Source organism: Tachyglossus aculeatus, chromosome 10 (genome assembly GCF_015852505.1).
Source record: "Tachyglossus aculeatus isolate mTacAcu1 chromosome 10, mTacAcu1.pri, whole genome shotgun sequence".
NCBI lineage: Eukaryota > Metazoa > Chordata > Mammalia > Monotremata > Tachyglossidae > Tachyglossus > Tachyglossus aculeatus.
In genome coordinates, this window is record NC_052075.1 from 38,279,645 (window position 1) to 38,298,387 (window position 18,743).

At 45.3% G+C, this 18,743-nt stretch overlaps 1 protein-coding gene across 1 annotated transcript in view; it reads right to left on the bottom strand.

Annotated features, from left to right (window-relative positions):
• Positions 1–18,743, bottom strand: part of TSPAN12 (tetraspanin 12) — a 57,018-nt gene that overhangs the window by 24,815 nt on the left and 13,460 nt on the right. The window contains exons 3-4 of the mRNA XM_038751940.1: positions 14,523–14,658; positions 2,419–2,493 (exon numbers count right to left, since the gene is read on the bottom strand). Of these exons, the coding sequence (XP_038607868.1) occupies positions 2,419–2,493; positions 14,523–14,658 (211 nt within the window). The remainder of the gene's footprint in view (positions 1–2,418; positions 2,494–14,522; positions 14,659–18,743) is intronic.

Below are 18,743 nucleotides of genomic sequence, written 5' to 3' on the forward strand. Positions count from 1 at the left end.
TGAAAGTCCTATCGAGATTTATGCTCCTGATCTCTGGAAAGTCAGGGTGACAGATTTATTTTAAGCGGGAGGAAGAGAAGGCAGGAGGGAATAGACTTTGCCAATTACATAAACAGTAGCACCTCCATCTGTTCCTGGAATCAGTTATCTGGCCTTGTTTCTGGAGCTACTTCAGGGTAGAAGGGGGAAAGCCTGACTCTGAGGCCAACGATGAAAATCCACCATTTTCCTCTCTTATCTGCACCGCAAATAGAATTCCAGTGAATTTTGGGTAGAAAAACCAGGTCGTAACTTCACATTAAGCAAGTGGAGAAGCATGGCTGGCTTTTTGGTCCTACTCTCGGACGGAATTAACCACCCAGTCTCGCTTCAGGCTTGGAAGTTGTCAAACTGGGAGCAAAACTTTGTTGGGGAGGGCTCAGAGGTTTCAGATTTGGGCAGGCGCCAAAATCAACTTCACATTTAAGAGTGGCCGTCCCAAGTATCAGTTGGATTCAGTCTTCAAACCGAGGCTTTACAAACCTCCTTAAAGTAGCAGGTTCATCCTGGAATGTGCGGAGTCATAGAATATGAAAAATACAACGCTTTTGTTTTTTTCTATTTCAGAGTACACACTGTCATTAATTCCGTCGCCTTGGACCTGAAAATGCCAAAGGAATGCCCTCTTCTCTTGCTGCAACAAAATTGCTACATGTTGCCTCGTGCTGAAAAGACCAGTTGGTGAGACCCTTTTCAGCTGCTCCAGAGGAAGACATATGAGTCTCTTCTACGGAAAACGCAAGGCAGTTGGTCGGGACGTGTTTGCTGTTCAGTGCTTTGTGATTTGCCATAATTAGGAAAATTTGAAAATTAATGTGCACTGTTTAAGCCTAAGGCAATATTCAAAGGGTTGAATAACCCAACATCTTCCAACGGGACACTACACCAGCTTAACGTGAACAAATAGTCAAAACATTATTTGTCAGGGGCCCATATGTAAAGGGATGGCAAAGGGCATGGTTTAAAGTTTGCTAGGTTATGTGGTTTTGGCATTGTTATTATGAGGTTGGACGAGATGAAGGACCCAGAAGGAGGAAAAGGCTAGCAGGAATAAGGCAAGACAAAGTACTCCATACTGGTTCTAGTCTCAGTTTGGCCACTGGCCTGCTGTGTGACCCTGGCTAAGTCACTTAGTCTCAGATACCTCATCTCAAAATTGAGGATGAATTGAGGAGGGATTTCTCTCTCCCCTACCAAATGGGTATGTTGTGGGGACTAAATGAGAAAAGTAGCAGTAGAATTTAAATAGTAGTAGGAGGAGGAGGAGTAATGGTATTTATTAGGCACTTACTGTATACTGAGCACTGATGCAGAGAAGCAGCATGGCCTAGTGGATAGAGCACAAGCCTGAGAGTCAAAAGGACCTGGGCTCTAATCCCCATTCCACCACTTGCCTACTCTGTGACCTTGGACAAGTCACTGCATTTCTCTGTGCCTCAGTTACGTCATCTGTCAAATGGAGATTATGACTGTGAGACTGAGAGTCTCATATGGGACAGGGACAAAGTCCAACCCCATCTGCTTGCATCAATCAGCGCTCAGTACAGTGCCTGGAACCTAGTAGGAGCTTACCAAATACCATTATTAAAGAATACACAGTCAGGAATTAGACACAGTCCCTGTCCCTCAGGGGGGCTCACAATCCTAAAATAAAAATAGAGAGGGGGAACTGGCAACAGATAAATAAGGAGATGCAACAAAACACTAAGACAATGTGAGATCGGTAGCAGGCCACGGAGAAGAATTTCAGGCCCCTCACAGCTCAGTCACCACTGCAGCCACAGCAAATGCTTCAGCAGCCGCCACCACAACCTCCCCGAGGTTTTGTGGAAACAGCAGCAGGCCGTGGCTGCTTCTCCCCACCATCACTTAAGTAAAAGTGCTTTGGATAAATCAAAACGGGACACAAATGCGAAGTATTATTTATATTAGATACATTTAAAGATTGGGTTGGGGTTAGGTAAACAGAGAGAGGGAAGAGGAGAAGAGAAAAACCTCACTAGATAAGGGGAGTGGAAAAGAGGCGAGAGGAGACCAAAAAAATAGCCAGGGAGAGCATGAAAGTAGAGTGGAAAGGAAAAGGAATGGTAAGAGAACAGGAGGAAAAGGACAAGACCACTATCACCCACAAGACTGTAAGCTCTACCAACTATCTACCAACTCTGTTGTACTGTACTCTCCCATGTGCTTAGTACAGTGCTCTTCATACAGTAAGCTCTCAGTAAATACCACTGACTGAGAGCTTTATAATAGTTTGGGTCAGGCAAAACGTGTTAGAATCACGATGGTCTGGCAGCGGCCCACGAGGGCATTATTTCTTCACCCAGTAGACACAAACTAGCTTTCCAAACATTATTTTGTAACTTTCTTCTTACTCACCATGATTTCCTGCTCATAGGTCCAAACTCCACAGGCAAGTTCAACACAGAAAATCACGAGCAGACTTCCAAAGTACTGGAGGGGAGTATAAAATAAACGGTATTACTGGAGTGCAATTACACTAAAGTCTTGGCATCGAAACGAGGCTAAATACTGTTTGTTCATTGAAAGAAAAAGAAAACAGATGGAAATCCTCATCAGCGCTCCTCCCAGAATTAGATCGGTGAGTTCCTCACACATTTTCATTGGGCTACGTTTCATTAATCATCTCTTGGAGCAAATATCATGGAGAGTTAACAGAACGACTTGTGAAGTTTAATTTCCGATACTCTAGTTACCCCTGCAGCACCATAATGCATTACCATGTGCTTTATTGTCTTTATCCAAATTGACTCCAAGGCTTAAGAAAACCAAGTGACGGGACTGTAGGTCAATTAACTGAGTTTTGTTATGACTCTTTCACAAACATTTTTAATCCTAAAAAGGGGGAGCATGTTTCTGATTCAGAACTCCAGAATTCCAGGAAATCGAGGATGGAATGAAAATACAGGGTCACTCTTGTACTATTTTTAATTCAGACCTGGTGTCTAGCCACTAATGGGCTCACAATATCAAGGGGGAGGTGGGGCTGGAGAAAGGCACGGCTGACAGACTGGTCAGGAAATGCTATAAAAAGATAAACGAAGCCTGTCCATTAACAACAACAACAACAATAATCAGAAAAATGAAGGTGGCAACAGGTTAATAATAATAATAATGGTGGTATTTGTTAAGTGCTTACTATGTACGAAGCCCTGTTCAAAGCGCTCGGGGGGATACAAGGTGATCAGGTTGTCCCACGTGGGGCTCACAGTCTTGATCCCCATTTTACAGATGAGGGAACTGATGCCCAGAGAAGTAAAGTGGCTTGCCCAAGGTCACACAGCTGACAAGTGGCGGGGCCGGGATTCAAACCCATGACTTCTGACTCCCAAGCCCGCGCTCTTTAGACTGAGCCACGCTGATTAATAATAATTAAGGTATTTGTTAAGCACTTAATACGTGCTAGGCACTGTTCTAAACATTGGGGTGGACACAGGGTAATCAGGTCGTCCCAAGTGGGGTTCACAATCTTAATTCCCATTTTATAGATGAGGTTAACTGAGGCACAGAGAAGTTAAGTGGCTTGCCCAAGGTCACACCGCAGACAAGTGGCAGAGCCAGGATTAGAACCCGTGTCCTTTGACTCCCAAGCCCGTGCTCTTTCCACTACGCCATGGGTTCTCTGGCTTCTCACGGCCCAACGGAACTGTGCCACGGCCCATATTCACAGCCACCTGATCGTTATTAATAATAATAATAATTGTGGCATTTGCTACGCACTTACTCTGTGCCAAGAACTGTACTAAATGCTGGGGTGGATACAGCCTAATCGGGTTGGACACAGTCTCTGTCCCACGTGAGGCTCACAGTCTCAACCCCCATTTTCCAGATGAGGTAACTGAGGCACAGGGAAGTGAAGCAACTTTCCCCAGGTCACACAGCAGACGAGTGAGGGAGCCGGAATTAGAACCCATGACCATCTGATTCCCAGGTTCCTGCTCTATCCACTATGCCATGTTCTCCCGGTGGTTAGGAAGGGGGTCCAAGCCAGCTTCTGCCCACCCCCATACCTGCAAATCAGGGTCACTAAATGCTGGGGTGGATACAGTCTCTGTCCCACGTGAGGCTCACAGTCTCAACCCCCATTTTCCAGATGAGGTAACTGAGGCACAGGGAAGTGAAGCAACTTTCCCCCATACCTGCAAATCAGGGTCACTCTCCAGCCAGGGCGGGCAGGGGGGAAATAACAGGGCAGGTGAGGATTCCCCAATGGAGGAACCCAGGCCCATCCCTAAGACGATGGAAAGAGCTCCGATCCAGGAGTCAGAGGACCTGGGTCCTAATTCCGATTCTGCTGCTTCTCTGCCAATCAATCAATCAATAAATCATATTTATTGAGCACTTACTGTGTGCAGAGCACTGTACTGAGCGCTTGGGAAGTACAAGTCGGCAACACATAGAGACAGTCCCTACCCAACAGCGGGCTCACAGTCTAGAAGGGGGAGACAGAGAACAAAACCAAACATACTGACAAAATAAAATAAATAGAATAGATATGTACAAGATAGAGTAATAAATATGTACAAACATATATACATATATACAGGTGCTGTGGGGAAGGGAAGGAGGTAAGATGGGGGGGATGGAGAGGGGGGTGAGGGGGAGAGGAAGGAAGGGGCTCGGTCTGGGAAGGCTTTGGGCAAGGAACTTCACTTCTCTGGGCCTCAGTTTCCTCATCTGTAAAACGGGGATTAAGACTGTGAACCCCATGTGGGATATGGACTGTATCCAACCCGATTAACTTCTTTCTACCCCAGCGCTTAGTACAGCGCCTGGCATATAGTAAGCACATAGCAAATGCCATTAAGAAAAAAATGTGATGGCCACTGCCCCGGTCGGACTGAAATCCAACAACCATCACCACCAAAGGAAAGTTCCCAAACTCAAAAACATTACTTAGGGTGCTTCTGACACTAAATAAACTGCGTGTTCTTTGCTTCCCCGGCCTCAAACCACAGACTGGCACTTCTAATAAACTAAAAGCTGATTAAAGGCTCAGAGTCTGGAAATGATAAATGATCAACCCCAGTCTCTACCCTGTCTATTGCTAAACTCAGCAGACCTAGCGCTGAGTATCTTCATGTCGCGTTGTTTATTTTTCCTTCAACCAGAGACTGGGTATTTAAAAATACTGCGAACCTCACAGTTAGTAAATAAGAAAATTCTAGTGCCAAATATTTGTACAAGATAATGGAACGGCTGTCATTTTGTTAGCATTTTAGTCCCAACGGTTTCCTAAATTAACACCGTACTCTACCCATGATTTATCTTGCCCCGAAAGGAGCGTGCTAATCTGCATTGATCCGATCTCAATCTTTTGGAAGAGACACAGAGGACCTCATTCACTGCCTCCCCTCACTCCTTCTATAGGGTAAATCATCATCATCATCATCAATCGTATTTATTGAGCGCTTACTATGTGCAGAGCACTGTACTAAGCGCTTGGGAAGTACAAGTTGGCAACATATAGAGACAGTCCCTACCCAACAGTGGGCTCACAGTCTAAAAGGGGGAGACAGAGAACAAAACCAAACATACTAACAAAATAAAATAAATAGAATAGATATGTACAAGTAGAATAAATAGAGTAATAAATATGTACAAATATATATACATATATAAATGCTCCTTTACGATGCACTGTAGCCCCATGCAGAGATGCAGCATGGCATAGTGGATAGAGCATGGGCCTGGGACTTAGAAGGACCTGGGTTCTAATCCAGCTCTGCCAAATAATAATAATGATGATGATAGCATTTGTTACATGCTTACTATGTGCCAAGCACTGTTCTAACTGCTGGGGTAGATACAAGGCAATCAGGTTGTCCCACGCGGGGCTCACAGTCTTAATCCCCATTTCACAGATGAGGTAACTGAGGCACAGAGATGTAGCTTGCCCAAGGCCCCATAGCAGACAAGTGGCGGAGCCAGGATTTGAACCCATGTCCTCCGACTCCCAGGCCCAAGGTCTTTTCACTAAGCCATGCTGCTTCCCCTGTCTGCTATGTGACCTTGGGCAAGTCACTTAACTTCTCTGTGCCTCAGTTACCTCACCTGTAAAATGGAGATTAATCAATCAATCAATCAATCAATCGTATTTATTGAGCGCTTACTATGTGCAGAGCACTGTACTAAGCGCTTGGGAAGTACAAATTGGCATCACATAGAGACAGTCCCTACCCAACAGTGGGCTCACAGTCTAAAAGGGGGAGACAGAGAACAGAACCAAACATACCAACAAAATAAAATAAGTAGGATAGAAATGTACAAGTAAAATAAATAAATAAATAAATAAATAGAGTAATAAATATGTACAACCATATATACATATACACAGGTGCTGTGGGGAAGGGAAGGAGGTAAGACGGGGGGATGGAGAGGGGGACGAGGGGGAGAGGAAAGAAGGGGCTCAGTCTGGGAAGGCCTCCTGGAGGAGGTGAGCTCTCAGCAGGGCCTTGAAGGGAGGAAGAGAGCTAGCTTGGCGGATGGGCAGAGGGAGGGCATTCCAGGCCCGGGGGATGACGTGGGCCGGGGGTCGATGGCGGGACAGGCGAGAGCGAGGTACAGTGAGGAGATTAGTGGTGGAGGAGCGGAGGGTGCGGGCTGGGCAGTAGAAGGAGAGAAGGGAGGTGAGGTAGGAGGGGGCGAGGTGATGGACAGCCTTGAAGCCCAGGGTGAGGAGTTTCTGCTTGATGCGCAGATTGATCGGTAGCCATTGGAGGTTTTTGAGGAGGGGAGTAATATGTCCAGAGCGTTTCTGGACAAAGATAATCCGGGCAGCAGCATGAAGTATGGATTGAAGTGGAGAGAGACACGAGGATGGGAGATCAGAGAGAAGGCTAGTGCAGTAGTCCAGACGGGATAGGATGAGAGCTTGAATTAGCAGGGTAGCGGTTTGGATGGAGAGGAAAGGGCGGATCTTGGCAATGTTGCGGAGCTGAGACCGGCAGGTTTTGGTGACGGCTTGGATGTGAGGGGTGAATGAGAGAGCGGAGTCGAGGATGACACCAAGGTTGCGGGCTTGTGAGACGGGAAGGATGGTAGTGCCGTCAACAGAGATGGGAAAGTCAGGGAGAGGACAAGGTTTGGGAGGGAAGACAAGGAGCTCAGTCTTCGACATGTTGAGCTTTAGGTGGCGGGCGGACATCCAGATGGAGATGTCCTGAAGGCAGGAGGAGATGCGAGCCTGGAGGGAGGGGGAGAGAGCAGGGGCAGAGATGGAGATCTGGGTGTCATCAGCGTAGAGATGATAGTTGAAGCCGTGGGAGCGAATGAGGTCACCAAGGGAGTGAGTGTAGATTGAGAACAGAAGGGGACCAAGCACTGAACCTTGGGGAACCCCCACAGTAAGAGGATGGGAGGGGGAGGAGGAGCCTGCAAAAGAGACTGAGAAAGAACGACCGGAGAGATAAGAGGAGAACCAGGAGAGGACGGAGTCTGTGAAGCCAAGGTCAGATAACGTGTTGAGGAGAAGGGGGTGGTCCACAGTGTCGAAGGCAGCTGAGAGGTCGAGGAGGATTAGGACAGAGTATGAGCCGTTGGATTTGGCAAGCAGGAGGTCATTGGTGACCTTTGAGAGCGCAGTTTCCGTGGAATGAAGGGGACGGAAGCCAGACTGGAGGGGGTCGAGGAGAGAGTCGTTGTTGAGGAATTCTAGGCAGCGCGTGTAGACAACTCGTTCAAGGAGTTTGGAAAGGAATGGTAGGAGGGAAATGGGACGATAACTAGAAGGTGAGGTGGGGTCAAGAGAGGGTTTTTTTAGGATGGGAGAGACACGGGCATGTTTGAAGGCAGAGGGGAAGGAACCAGTGGAGAGTGAGCGGTTGAAGATGGAAGTTAAGGAGGGGAGAAGGGATGGAGCGAGAGATTTCATAAGATGAGAGGGAATGGGGTCAGAAGCACAGGTGGCCGGAGTAGCACTTGAGAGGAGGGAGGAGAGTTCCTCTGAGGATACCGCTGGGAAGGATGGGAGAGTAGCAGAGAGTGTTGAGAGCCGGGGGGTTGGAGAAAGGGGGGAAGAGACTTTGGGGAGGTCGGACCTGATGGATTTAATTTTGTTAATGAAGTAGGAGGCCAGATCGTTGGGGGTGAGGGAAGGAGGAGGGGGAGGAACCGGGGGCCTGAGAAGGGAGTTGAATGTACGGAAGAGCTGGCGGGGGTGATGGGCATGGGTGTCAATAAGGGAGGAGAAATAGTTTTGTCTGGCAGAAGAGAGGGCTGAGTTAAGGCAGGAAAGGATAAACTTGAAGTGAACGAGGTTGGCATGGTGTTTAGACTTTCGCCAGCAGCGTTCAGCAGCGCGAGCATAAGAGCGAAGGAGGCGGACAGTGGCAGTGATCCAGGGCTGTGGGTTAGTGGTGCGAGAGCGGCGAAGGGAAAGGGGAGCGAGCGAGTCTAGCTGAGTAGAAAGGGTAGAGTTGAGAGCAGTAATCTGATCATCAAGACTGGGTAGAGAGGAGTGGACGGCGAGGTGGGGTGTGAGGCGCTCCGAAAGATGGGTGGGGTCCAGAGAGCGGAGATCTCTGTGAGGGAGTAATACGGATTTACAGGGGAAAGGAGTGTGAGTGAGGAGGCAGGTGAGAAGATTATGATCAGAGAGAGGGATCACAGAGTTGGTGAGGGTGGACACAGTGCAGCGGTAGGAGATGATGAGGTCGAGGGTATGACCAAGTTGGTGAGTGGGTGAGGTGGGGTGGAGGAAGAGGTTGGCAGCGTCAAGGAGAGATAGAAGGCGGGCGGCAGAGGAGTCGTTAGGGATATCCATGTGGATATTGAAGTCTCCGAGGATCAGAGTGGGCATGGAGAAGGAGAGAAGGAATGTGAGGAAGGGGTCAAAGTCGTTAAAGAAGTTGGAAGTGGGGGCCGGAGGGCGGTAGATGACGGCTACAAGAATCTGGAGGGGGTGGTAGAGGCGAATAATGTGGGTCAGATTAAGAATGTAAGCCCCATGTGGGTCAGGGGCTGTGTCCAACTTGATTAACTGGTATCTACCCCAGAGCTTAGAACAGTGGTTGGCACATGGTAAGCACTTAGCAAGTATTGCAATTATTATCATTATTATTATTACATAGTCTCACTCACCAGGTCAGTAAGATGGACACAGAAGTGAGGAAAGAGAGTCTTATCAATCAATTGTGCTTATTGAGCATTTATTTTGTGCAGAGCTTTACCTCTGAAATAATCCTGGAGATTAAGAATGTAAGCCCCATGTGGGTCAGGGGCTGTGTCCAACTTGATTAACTTGTACCTACCCCAGAGTTTAGAACGGTGGTTGGCACATAGTAAGCACTTAGAAAGTACTGTAATTATTACCATTATTATTATTAAATAGCCTCACTCACCAGGTCAGTAAGATGAAGTGAGGAAAGAAAGTCTTATCAATCAATTGTGCTTATTGAGCATTTATTTTGTGCAGAGCTTTACCTCTGAAATAATCCTGGAAAAATCACGTGGATTGATTTATTATTGTCCCTGTTTTTAAGATTGTTTTGTGGGGTGTTTTTTTTTTCCGTTTCATTGCTCCTTATATGTTCACCACCCATCTTCTCTTTCCCCGTTATTCTTCAGTGGTGAGCCCCTAAGGGCCAGAGACCATGTCGAATTCTCACCCGTGAACATTTTCCCAGAATTTAGTATGGTACCCTGCAAACAGTAGGCATTTAAATAAATATTATTACGACTAATCCCACTGAGTGCAGTGCACTGTATTAAGCACTCAGGCAGTAGACAGCCAAGAAGTGACACGTTCCCTGCCCTCAAGAAACTGAGCACTAGAATAAGTGGTAATTAAATAAATGTAGATACATATATACGCAGAAGTGCTGAGTATGGATTCACATAAGTACCTAAATGCTAAAAAAGATGGCTAAAGGATGTTCGCCACTTGGGGTGCAGGGAATTAAGCAACTTAATTCGGAACTAACAGTTTCACCATCTACTTCTAAATCCCCAGAAAATGCAAATATTACTAAGCTCCATTTCTCTTCAAATGTATCCGAAAAGCCGCTTTCCTTGGGGCCTGAACTACTTAATTCCCTTTCGCTTCCGCTCTGGCTTTTTGACTTCTTCCCATTAACTCTCGACGATATTCAGGACGTGGCTTGTGCTGAGTGCCGCAGAAAATCGAGTGATAATTGAAACGGAATAACAGTAGCACGGTAATGGTGTGTTTGCGCGGGGATGGCTCTGTGCACTCCTGGAACAGGGCCAACTGTGAAGTAAAAACTCTACATTTGGCTTCTCTCCCAGAGTTCAAGGTACCTACCCTCACACAACAAACATGCAAAAGCTGCCAGGGAAATGTATATGGAGGTTGAACTGTGAGTGTCCTTTCTGCATTAAAACAAACGGGTTGACACCCCCTCACTCAACAAAAGTGCGTAATCTGCCAGGGAAATGTGTATGGAGGTTCGTTCATTCAGTTGTATTTATTGAGCGCTCGCTGTGTAAGCGCTCTCATTATATTACCCTTTGGGCCTGGGGTAAAATGGGCCCGAACAACTGGGAGTCCAGTGCCCCAGGATGGAGCGAGCTACTTGAGTCCTTTAAAGCTGCTGGTAAGGAGTTTCTATTTGATACAGAGGTGGAAGGCAACCATTGGAGATTCTTGAGGAGGGGGGAAGAAATGGACTGAACATTTTTGATGAACAATGAACCACGCGGCAGTGTGAAGAAAACATTCTTCAAGCCAGATTCCTCCACAAGGGATGATGCTTTTTTTTTTATAGCATGTGTTAAGAGCTTACTATGTACCAGGCACTGTACTAGATAAAAGCTAATCAAGTTGGACAGAGTCTCTGTCCCACATGGGGCTCACCGTCTTGACCCTCATTCTCTAGATGAAGAAACTGAGGCCGAGAGAAGTGACTTGCCCAAGGTCACAGCAGACAAGTGGAGGAGCCGGGATTTGAACCCAGGTCCTTCTGACTCTCGGGCCCATGCTCTATCCACTAAGCCACGCTGCTTCCTAGTTATTTTTCCAAGAAGGCTTAAACCATCCCCCCCTTCTTACCTCCTTCCCTTCCCCACAGCACCTGTATATATGTTTGTACATATTTATTACTCTATTTTACTTGTACATATCTATTCTATTTATTTTATTTTGTTAGTATGTTTGGTTTTGTTCTCTGTCTCCCCCTTTTAGACTGTTGGGTAGGGACCGTCTCTATATGTTGCCAACTCGTACTTCCCAAGCGCTTAGTACAGGGCTCTGCACACAGTAAGCGCTCAATAAATACGATTGATTGATTGACTGATTGACTGGTATGGAAATTGGAATGGAGGTATCTTTGCCTAAGTCTTTCCTAGATAGGCACATTAAAAAGTAACACGCATACTATCACTTCTAAAGCTTCTGTAGTTGGACGTCCAAAATAGTTCAACAGAAGTGCGATTAAGGTGTTTGAGCTACTTGGGCCCTTGTCTCCAGAGAAAGCCTAAATCCACGGCTGAAGCTTGTCAGTTATTGAACAACAGGTTTGTAATTTATCTAGGAAATCATCTGGCTTTGCAAACGTCTGTTCCGTTGCCCTGTCACTTTTTTTGCGCTAGTTTGATGAATGACATATTGACATCCACTTAACTACCTCAGCAGCTCAGCTGCCGTAGCTGTCTCAACGTCTACTTTAGCAATTAGTCAAGGAATGCGGCCGAAATTGGAGGTTAATGACTTTCTGAAGCTTTGTTTTCATTAGTTCCGCTGGCACGTTCAGTTGCTGGGCTTCAGAGTGAAGCAGTACAGTGGAGGAGCAGCGTGGCTCAGTGGGAAGAGCCCGGGCTTTGGAGTCAGAGGTCAGGGATTCAAATCTTGGATCCACCAACTGTCAATCAATCAATCAATCGTATTTATTGAGCGCTTACTATGTGCAGAGCACTGTACTAAGCGCTTAGCAACTGTCAGCTGTGTGACTTTGGGCAAGTCACTTAACTTCTCTGTGCCTCAGTTACCTCATCTGGAAAATGGGGATTAAAACTGTCAGCCCCCCCCATGGGACAACCTGATCACCTTGTAACGTCCCCAGCGCTTAGTACAGTGCTTTGCACATAGTAAGTGCTTAACAAATACCATCATCATTATTATTATTATTTAAGAGGATAGGTAACACTGCCTATAATCTCGACTGAGCACTTATTCTGCAGAGCACTTATACTGAGCACCTTCTTTGTGCACAGCATTTATACTGAGCATCTACTATGTGTAGAGAACATACACAGAGCACCTACTATGTACGGGACACTATGCTGATCACCTGCTGAGATGAGCACTTACTGTGCAGAATATAAACTGACCACATACTGAGCTTCTACTATCATCATCATCATCAATCGCATTTATTGAGCGCTTACTATGTGCAGAGCACTGTACTAAGCGCTTGGGAAGTACAAATTGGCAACATATAGAGACAGTCCCTACCCAACAGTGGGCTCACAGTCTAAAAGGGGGAGACAGAGAACAAAACCAAACATACTAACAAAATAAAATAAATAGGATAGATATGTACAAGTAAAATAAATAAATAAATAAATAGAGTAATAAATATGTACAAATAAATATACATATATACAGGTATATACATATATATACTATGCAAAGCACTATACTAAGCAACTACTATGCAGAGCACTTCTACTGAGTACCTACTGTGCAGAGTACTATACTGAGCACCTACCACATGCTGCACTATATTCTGCACATACTAGGCACTTGAGCAGAAACAGAGTGTCCTCGATACTCACGGGCTCTAATCGCGGCTCTGCCACATGCCTACTGTGTGACTTTGGGCAGGTCACTTCACTTCTCTAGGCCTCAGTTACCTCATCTGTAAAATGGGGATTGACACTGGAGCCCCACGTGGGACAGGGACTGTGTCCAACCCAATTTGCTTGTATCCAGCCCAGCGCTTAGTACAGTGCCTGGCACATAGTAAGCACTTTACAAATACTATCATCATCAATTTAGGAAATCGCCTGGGTTTCCCAGGTACAGGTCTTTCACAAAATCTGGGATTCCACGATATAATAATAATAATAATGGCATCCGTTAAGAGCTATGGGCTAAGCATTGTTCTAAGCACTGGGGTAGATATAAGGTAATCAGGTTGCCCCACGTGGGGCTCACAGTCTTAATCCCCATTTTCCAGATGAGGTAACTGAGGCACAGAGAAGCGAAGTGACTTGCCCAAAGTCACACAGCTGACAAGTGGCGGAGCTGGGATTAGAACCCATGACCTCTGACTCCCAAGCCCGGGCTCTTTCCACTAAGCCACCTGATGACTGTATCTTGGAAAAAACTGTTCCGGTAAAACCAAGGTAAAGAAATCACTGGAAAAGTCAGGGGAATTAAGAGATTAAGCTTTTGAAGTCGCAGATCTGTCATATTAAAAAATGTTGACAAGTATTAAGACCAGTTTATACTTAAAATTGATAGCATTTAGACTACTGTTTTTATAATGGGTACAGTTCAGCCAAAATTGCACAGTAGTTTAAAAATACGACTTTAGGGCAGGTATGCTGCATTACACTTTTCTGGCTGCCTCCAGGACATAGTAAGCGCTTAATAAATGCCATCATTATCTACACCTGTAGTAGTATTAATTATTATTACTATTATTATTACTATTATTATGTGCCCAAAGCAAGCAGACCGGCAGTCAAAACTCTGACACAAAGCCCCAAGATTCAAGGAAGAGAGGCAGCATGGCCTAATGGATAGAGCATGGGCCTGGGCAGTCAGAAGGACCTGGGTTCTAATTCCAGTTCCAACATTTGTCTGCTGTGTGACCCTGGGTAAATTGCTTGACTTCTATCTCAGTGACTTCATCTGTTAAATGGGGATTAAGACTGTGAGGTCCCTGTGGGATATGGATTGTGTCCAACCTGATTAGCTTGTAATCTACTCCAGCACTTACAGTACCTAGCTTGTTGTGGGCAGCGAATGTGTCTGTTTGTTGTTACGCTGCACTCTTCCAAGTGCTTAGTACAGTGCTTTGCACACAGTAAGCATTCAATAAATGTGACAATGAATGAACAAATACCACCATAAAAACGGCATTTTCCATTTCCCAGGCAGCAAAGCAGAAAACGATCGTCACAAGGAATATAATCCACAGCCCAACACCCGGCAGTTTGGGAGATGTCTCAGGCTAAATCAATCAATCAATGGAATATATTGGGAGCTTACTATGTGCGGCACACTGTGCTAAGTACTGGGACGGCACAAGACAACAGAGCTGGATGACACGTTCCCAGCCCACAAGTTATTCACATTTCAATCACATCTCCTAGAACCGAACGACAAGTTCTCTGCCACAGCACACTTTACAATCATCACAGGCCACTCTTCTGCTATCACAGATCAGTAAGCATTTATCTTGTGACACAGATGGGAAAGAAAAAAACAAAAACGAGTATTACCGTATGGACTTTTTAAGGAAAAAAATGTCCGTAAGATATAAGAAACGTACCCATGCGAGAAGCAACAAATTTCTTTTCACCGCTCCGCAATATCCTAACATCCCCACAATGATCAGGAGACAGCAGACAGCAATCATGACTGGATGGATCACAGGAAAGTAAGTCACAATGACAGCTTCTTCCACCCTGGAAAGAAATAAATAATCATCAATAACAAAGAAAATAAAAGCATCCAGATTCTCAGAAAATATATCTATTGTAGCTCAGGACACCATTCTTTCTCTTTAAAACTTCTTTAAATCATCTTGGCTCGTGAGTAAATTAAGAAGTTGTTTTCAAAGTGGCTATTTTTTTCCCGTAAGACAGATGTTTTGTGTCTTAATGTTTTTTCATAAATAGAAAAACATTACGAAAGCATTACATGGAGAATGATTCAACACTGAAAGGGAGTTATGTACCACACGGGTAATCCTAAATACAAAATTGACACAGTGAGATTGGATATGCGATGAAGGATAAAAATCATTCAAATTATAATGGGCAAGATCCTGGAAAGCGAGATTTTAAATAGTAATCTTTTCAGATTAGTAGAGTGTTTTGAGTTTTCCAAAGCGTCTGCAAATGTTGTTCATCCTCACAACATCCCTGTGGGGCAGAGAAAGACAGATGATGTTATGCCATCCCTTTTTACAATGGGGCACAGAAAGGTTAGGTTACTATCCCTTCATCACCCAGCAGATACGCAGTGGAAATGAAACTAAAGCCTGGTTCTCCTAACTCCCAGACCAATAATAATAATGATAATGATGATGAGAGTAACAATAGCGATAATAATAACAAATCACTTACTATGTGTCAAAAGCAATGTTCTATGCACCGGGGTAGATACAAGTTAAACAGGTTGGACACAGTCCCTGTCCCACATGGGGCTCACAACCTAAGCAGAAGGGAGCACAGGTATTTAATCCCTACTTCACAGTTGAGAAAACTGAGGTCCAGAAAGGTGAAGTGACTTGCCCAAGATCACACAGCAGACAAGGATTAGAACCCAGGTTCATTGAATCCCATGCTCTTTACACAAGGCCATGCTGCTTCTCCTTCAGCAACCCCAGGCCCAGACCTCCTCAAGCATCACCCGGACCTTGGGCCGTACACACAGCTGTCCCTAAACAATGTTCATTCATTCATTCATTCAATCAATCGTATTTATTGAGCGCTTACTGTGTGCAGAGCACTGTACTAAGCGCTTGGGAAGTACAAGTTGACAACGTATAGAGACGGATCCACCAGGCCACACTACTTCGCTGCAGATAAATGGGTACGGGCATAAAGCCTCAGTCCATTCTACTAGACTCGAAGCTCCTTTCAATCAATCGATCGATCACATTTATTGAGTACTTACTGTGTGCAGAGCACTCTCCTAAGTGCTTGGGAGAGCACAACATAACAGAATTGGTAGGCACGCTCCCTGCCCAGAAGCTTACAGTCTAGAGGACGAACTTTCAGTCTAAAGGGCAGAGCAGGGATCGTATCTACCAATATTATTGTACCATACTCTCCCAAGCACTTAGTACAGTACTCTTCTAATAGTAAGTGCTCAATAAATACCACTGGTTGACTGATTATTGTACTCTCCCAAGCACTCAAGAAAGTATCTGCTCAAGGTAAATGCTCATCAAATACCTACTGATCAATCGATGATATATAACCAAGCGCTTACCGTGTGCACAGCACTATTTGGAAGCACTTGAGAGTGTACAGTGCAGAGGAGTTGTTAGATACATTGCCTGCCCCTAAACTGATTGATTAATTGACTTACAATGAGGCCATGGGGTTGTCGGAAGTGCTCAAACCGATCCCCGGATTCATTCACACCAAAGACAGAAAGACACACTGAGCATTGTCAAGCCCAGAGAGAGGAAGAGGAAATGAGAGAAGTCATGATGGGTCAGAGCTAGCCCCAGAGGGCACGGCTGACCACAAAAATGGGCCCGCATGGTTTAAGGGATGTTCCCCGTAGGTCAGGTTATAATAGTTGAAGTCCGAGATTTCTTTTCAAATTAAACAATTTAGACAAAGGAACCTAGTATTCTGAGATCCCACCATAAAGGATAAAAGAGAATGTACTGAGAATGAAAGAAAGAGCTGATTTATTTCCCCTCGCAAGAGGCAGCACTTCTCTACTCCAGCTTTGAGTGTAAGACTGTGTTTTGCTTTTCCTTTCAAACAAAAGCTCTTTCTTTAAACCAGCAAGTCTAACAGTACGATTAGATTTCAGGACTCCAATTTTCTTGAAGAATCCTCCTCTTCCTTTCCCCTGGATTATCAGTTTTTCATCTTGGACCCAGTAAGTGAGGGCCTTGAAACTATTGTTGACTGCATCCTGTTACAGAAGGGAGGGAAAACTGCAGTCAGTGTGAGAGGCTCACGCTTTCAATTCCCGCTTCAAGTTGGCAACATTAAAGCTCAAGAGAAGCAAAACTGCTTACCAGATTCCTCGAGATTCCCCCACCTCTGAGCATGTCGGTCCCTCACCTCTCCTCACCCTCCCAAACACGCCCCTTCCCTTCCTGAAAAATGCTACCCGAAACCACCTCCTTTGGGAAGTCTTCCCAGATTAATTCCAACTGGCCTCTTCAATCGATCACTCCAGCTCCCCACAGCACTACGTATAGCAAAGAAATTAGGGGAAATTGTGCCCAATTTTCTTAATATTTTATATCCATTTGTAGACATGTGGATTTGTACTTTTCCTGTCTCTCCCCATTAGACTGCAAGCCCCTCTATGTACTGCATTACATTTCTCTGCATGCCCACCTTCGGGACATCCTTTATCTGAATTTTCCACCCACACCTCCAATTTAACATGTCCAAAGGGGAACTCCCTATCTCCCCACCCAAATCCTGTTCTTTCCCATCACTGTAGACAATATCACTGTCCCTCCTACCTCACAAGCCCAAAACCTAGGCAATGTTCTCAACTCATCTAACTCAACCCACACATTCAACCTGTCAGTTTTGTCTTCACAACATTGCTAAAAATCCACCTTCCTCTCCATCCATGCATTTGATATTCGCCCCACCCTCAACCCCGTAGCACTTATGTACATATCTTTAAATTATGCATTTTAAATTATTTATTTATACTAATGTCTGTCTCCTTCCTCTAGACTGGAAGCCCACTATGGGCAGGGAACATGTCTGCCAACTCTGTTGAATTGTATTCTCCCGAGGACTTGGTACCGTGCTCTGCACATAGTAAGCACTCAGTAAATACCATTGATGATGACGGTTTAATTCACTGCTCTGCTCACAGATGTGCTCAATTATTACAGGTGTTGCTAATGATGAATCTGAAAGAGCGGCTCTTGGCCACAGATCTTGAAAACCACCTTATCTGAAGCCAAATGGGGAGAGGATTACACAAAATAGTGATTTCAAATGAATCAATTGAGCACTTACTTTGGGCAGAGTACTATATTACGACTTGGGAGGGTACAATGCAACAGAGTTGCTAGATACGATCCCTGCCCACAAGAAGCTTACAGTCTGGGGGGGAGACAGACATTAAAATAAATTACAGTCAGTCAATCGTATTTATTGAACGCTTACTGTGTGCACAGCATTATACTAAATGTTTGCGAGAGCACAATAGAACAATATAATATCCACATTCCTTACCACAATGAGCTTACAGTCTAGAGGGGGGAGATACAGATAGGGGAAGCATCAGAATATCAGGATATAGTGCTCGGGGGAGATGAGTATCACGGTGCTTAAGGGGTATATAGGCTCGCATAGGCGACCCACAGTGGAGGGTGAATACAGTGGGGAAAATGAGAGGTTAGTAAGGGAAGGCTGCTTGGAGAAGACAGGATTTGAATAAGGCTTTGAAGATGGGAAGAGTGGTGGTCAATTGGCTATGAAAGAGGGGAGAAGGTCCAGGGCAGAGAGAGAATATGGGAAAGGAGTTGGCAGCCAAAGAGGCTTATAGTATAGTCTAGTGAGTGCTAGCGTGACACACTCAACTTTTACTGTTGAGAAGCAGCATGGCCGAATGCGTAGAGCAGGGGCTGGGAGTCAGTAGGACCTCAGCTCTGTCACTTGCCTGCTGCGGTTGATCTCGGTAAGTCACTTCACTTCTCTGGGCCTCAGTTACTTCATTTGTAAAATGGGGATTAAGATTGTGAGCCCCATGTGGGATATGGACTGTGTCCAACCTGATTAGCTAGTATCCACCCCAGCACTTAGTACTGCGCCTGGTACAGAGT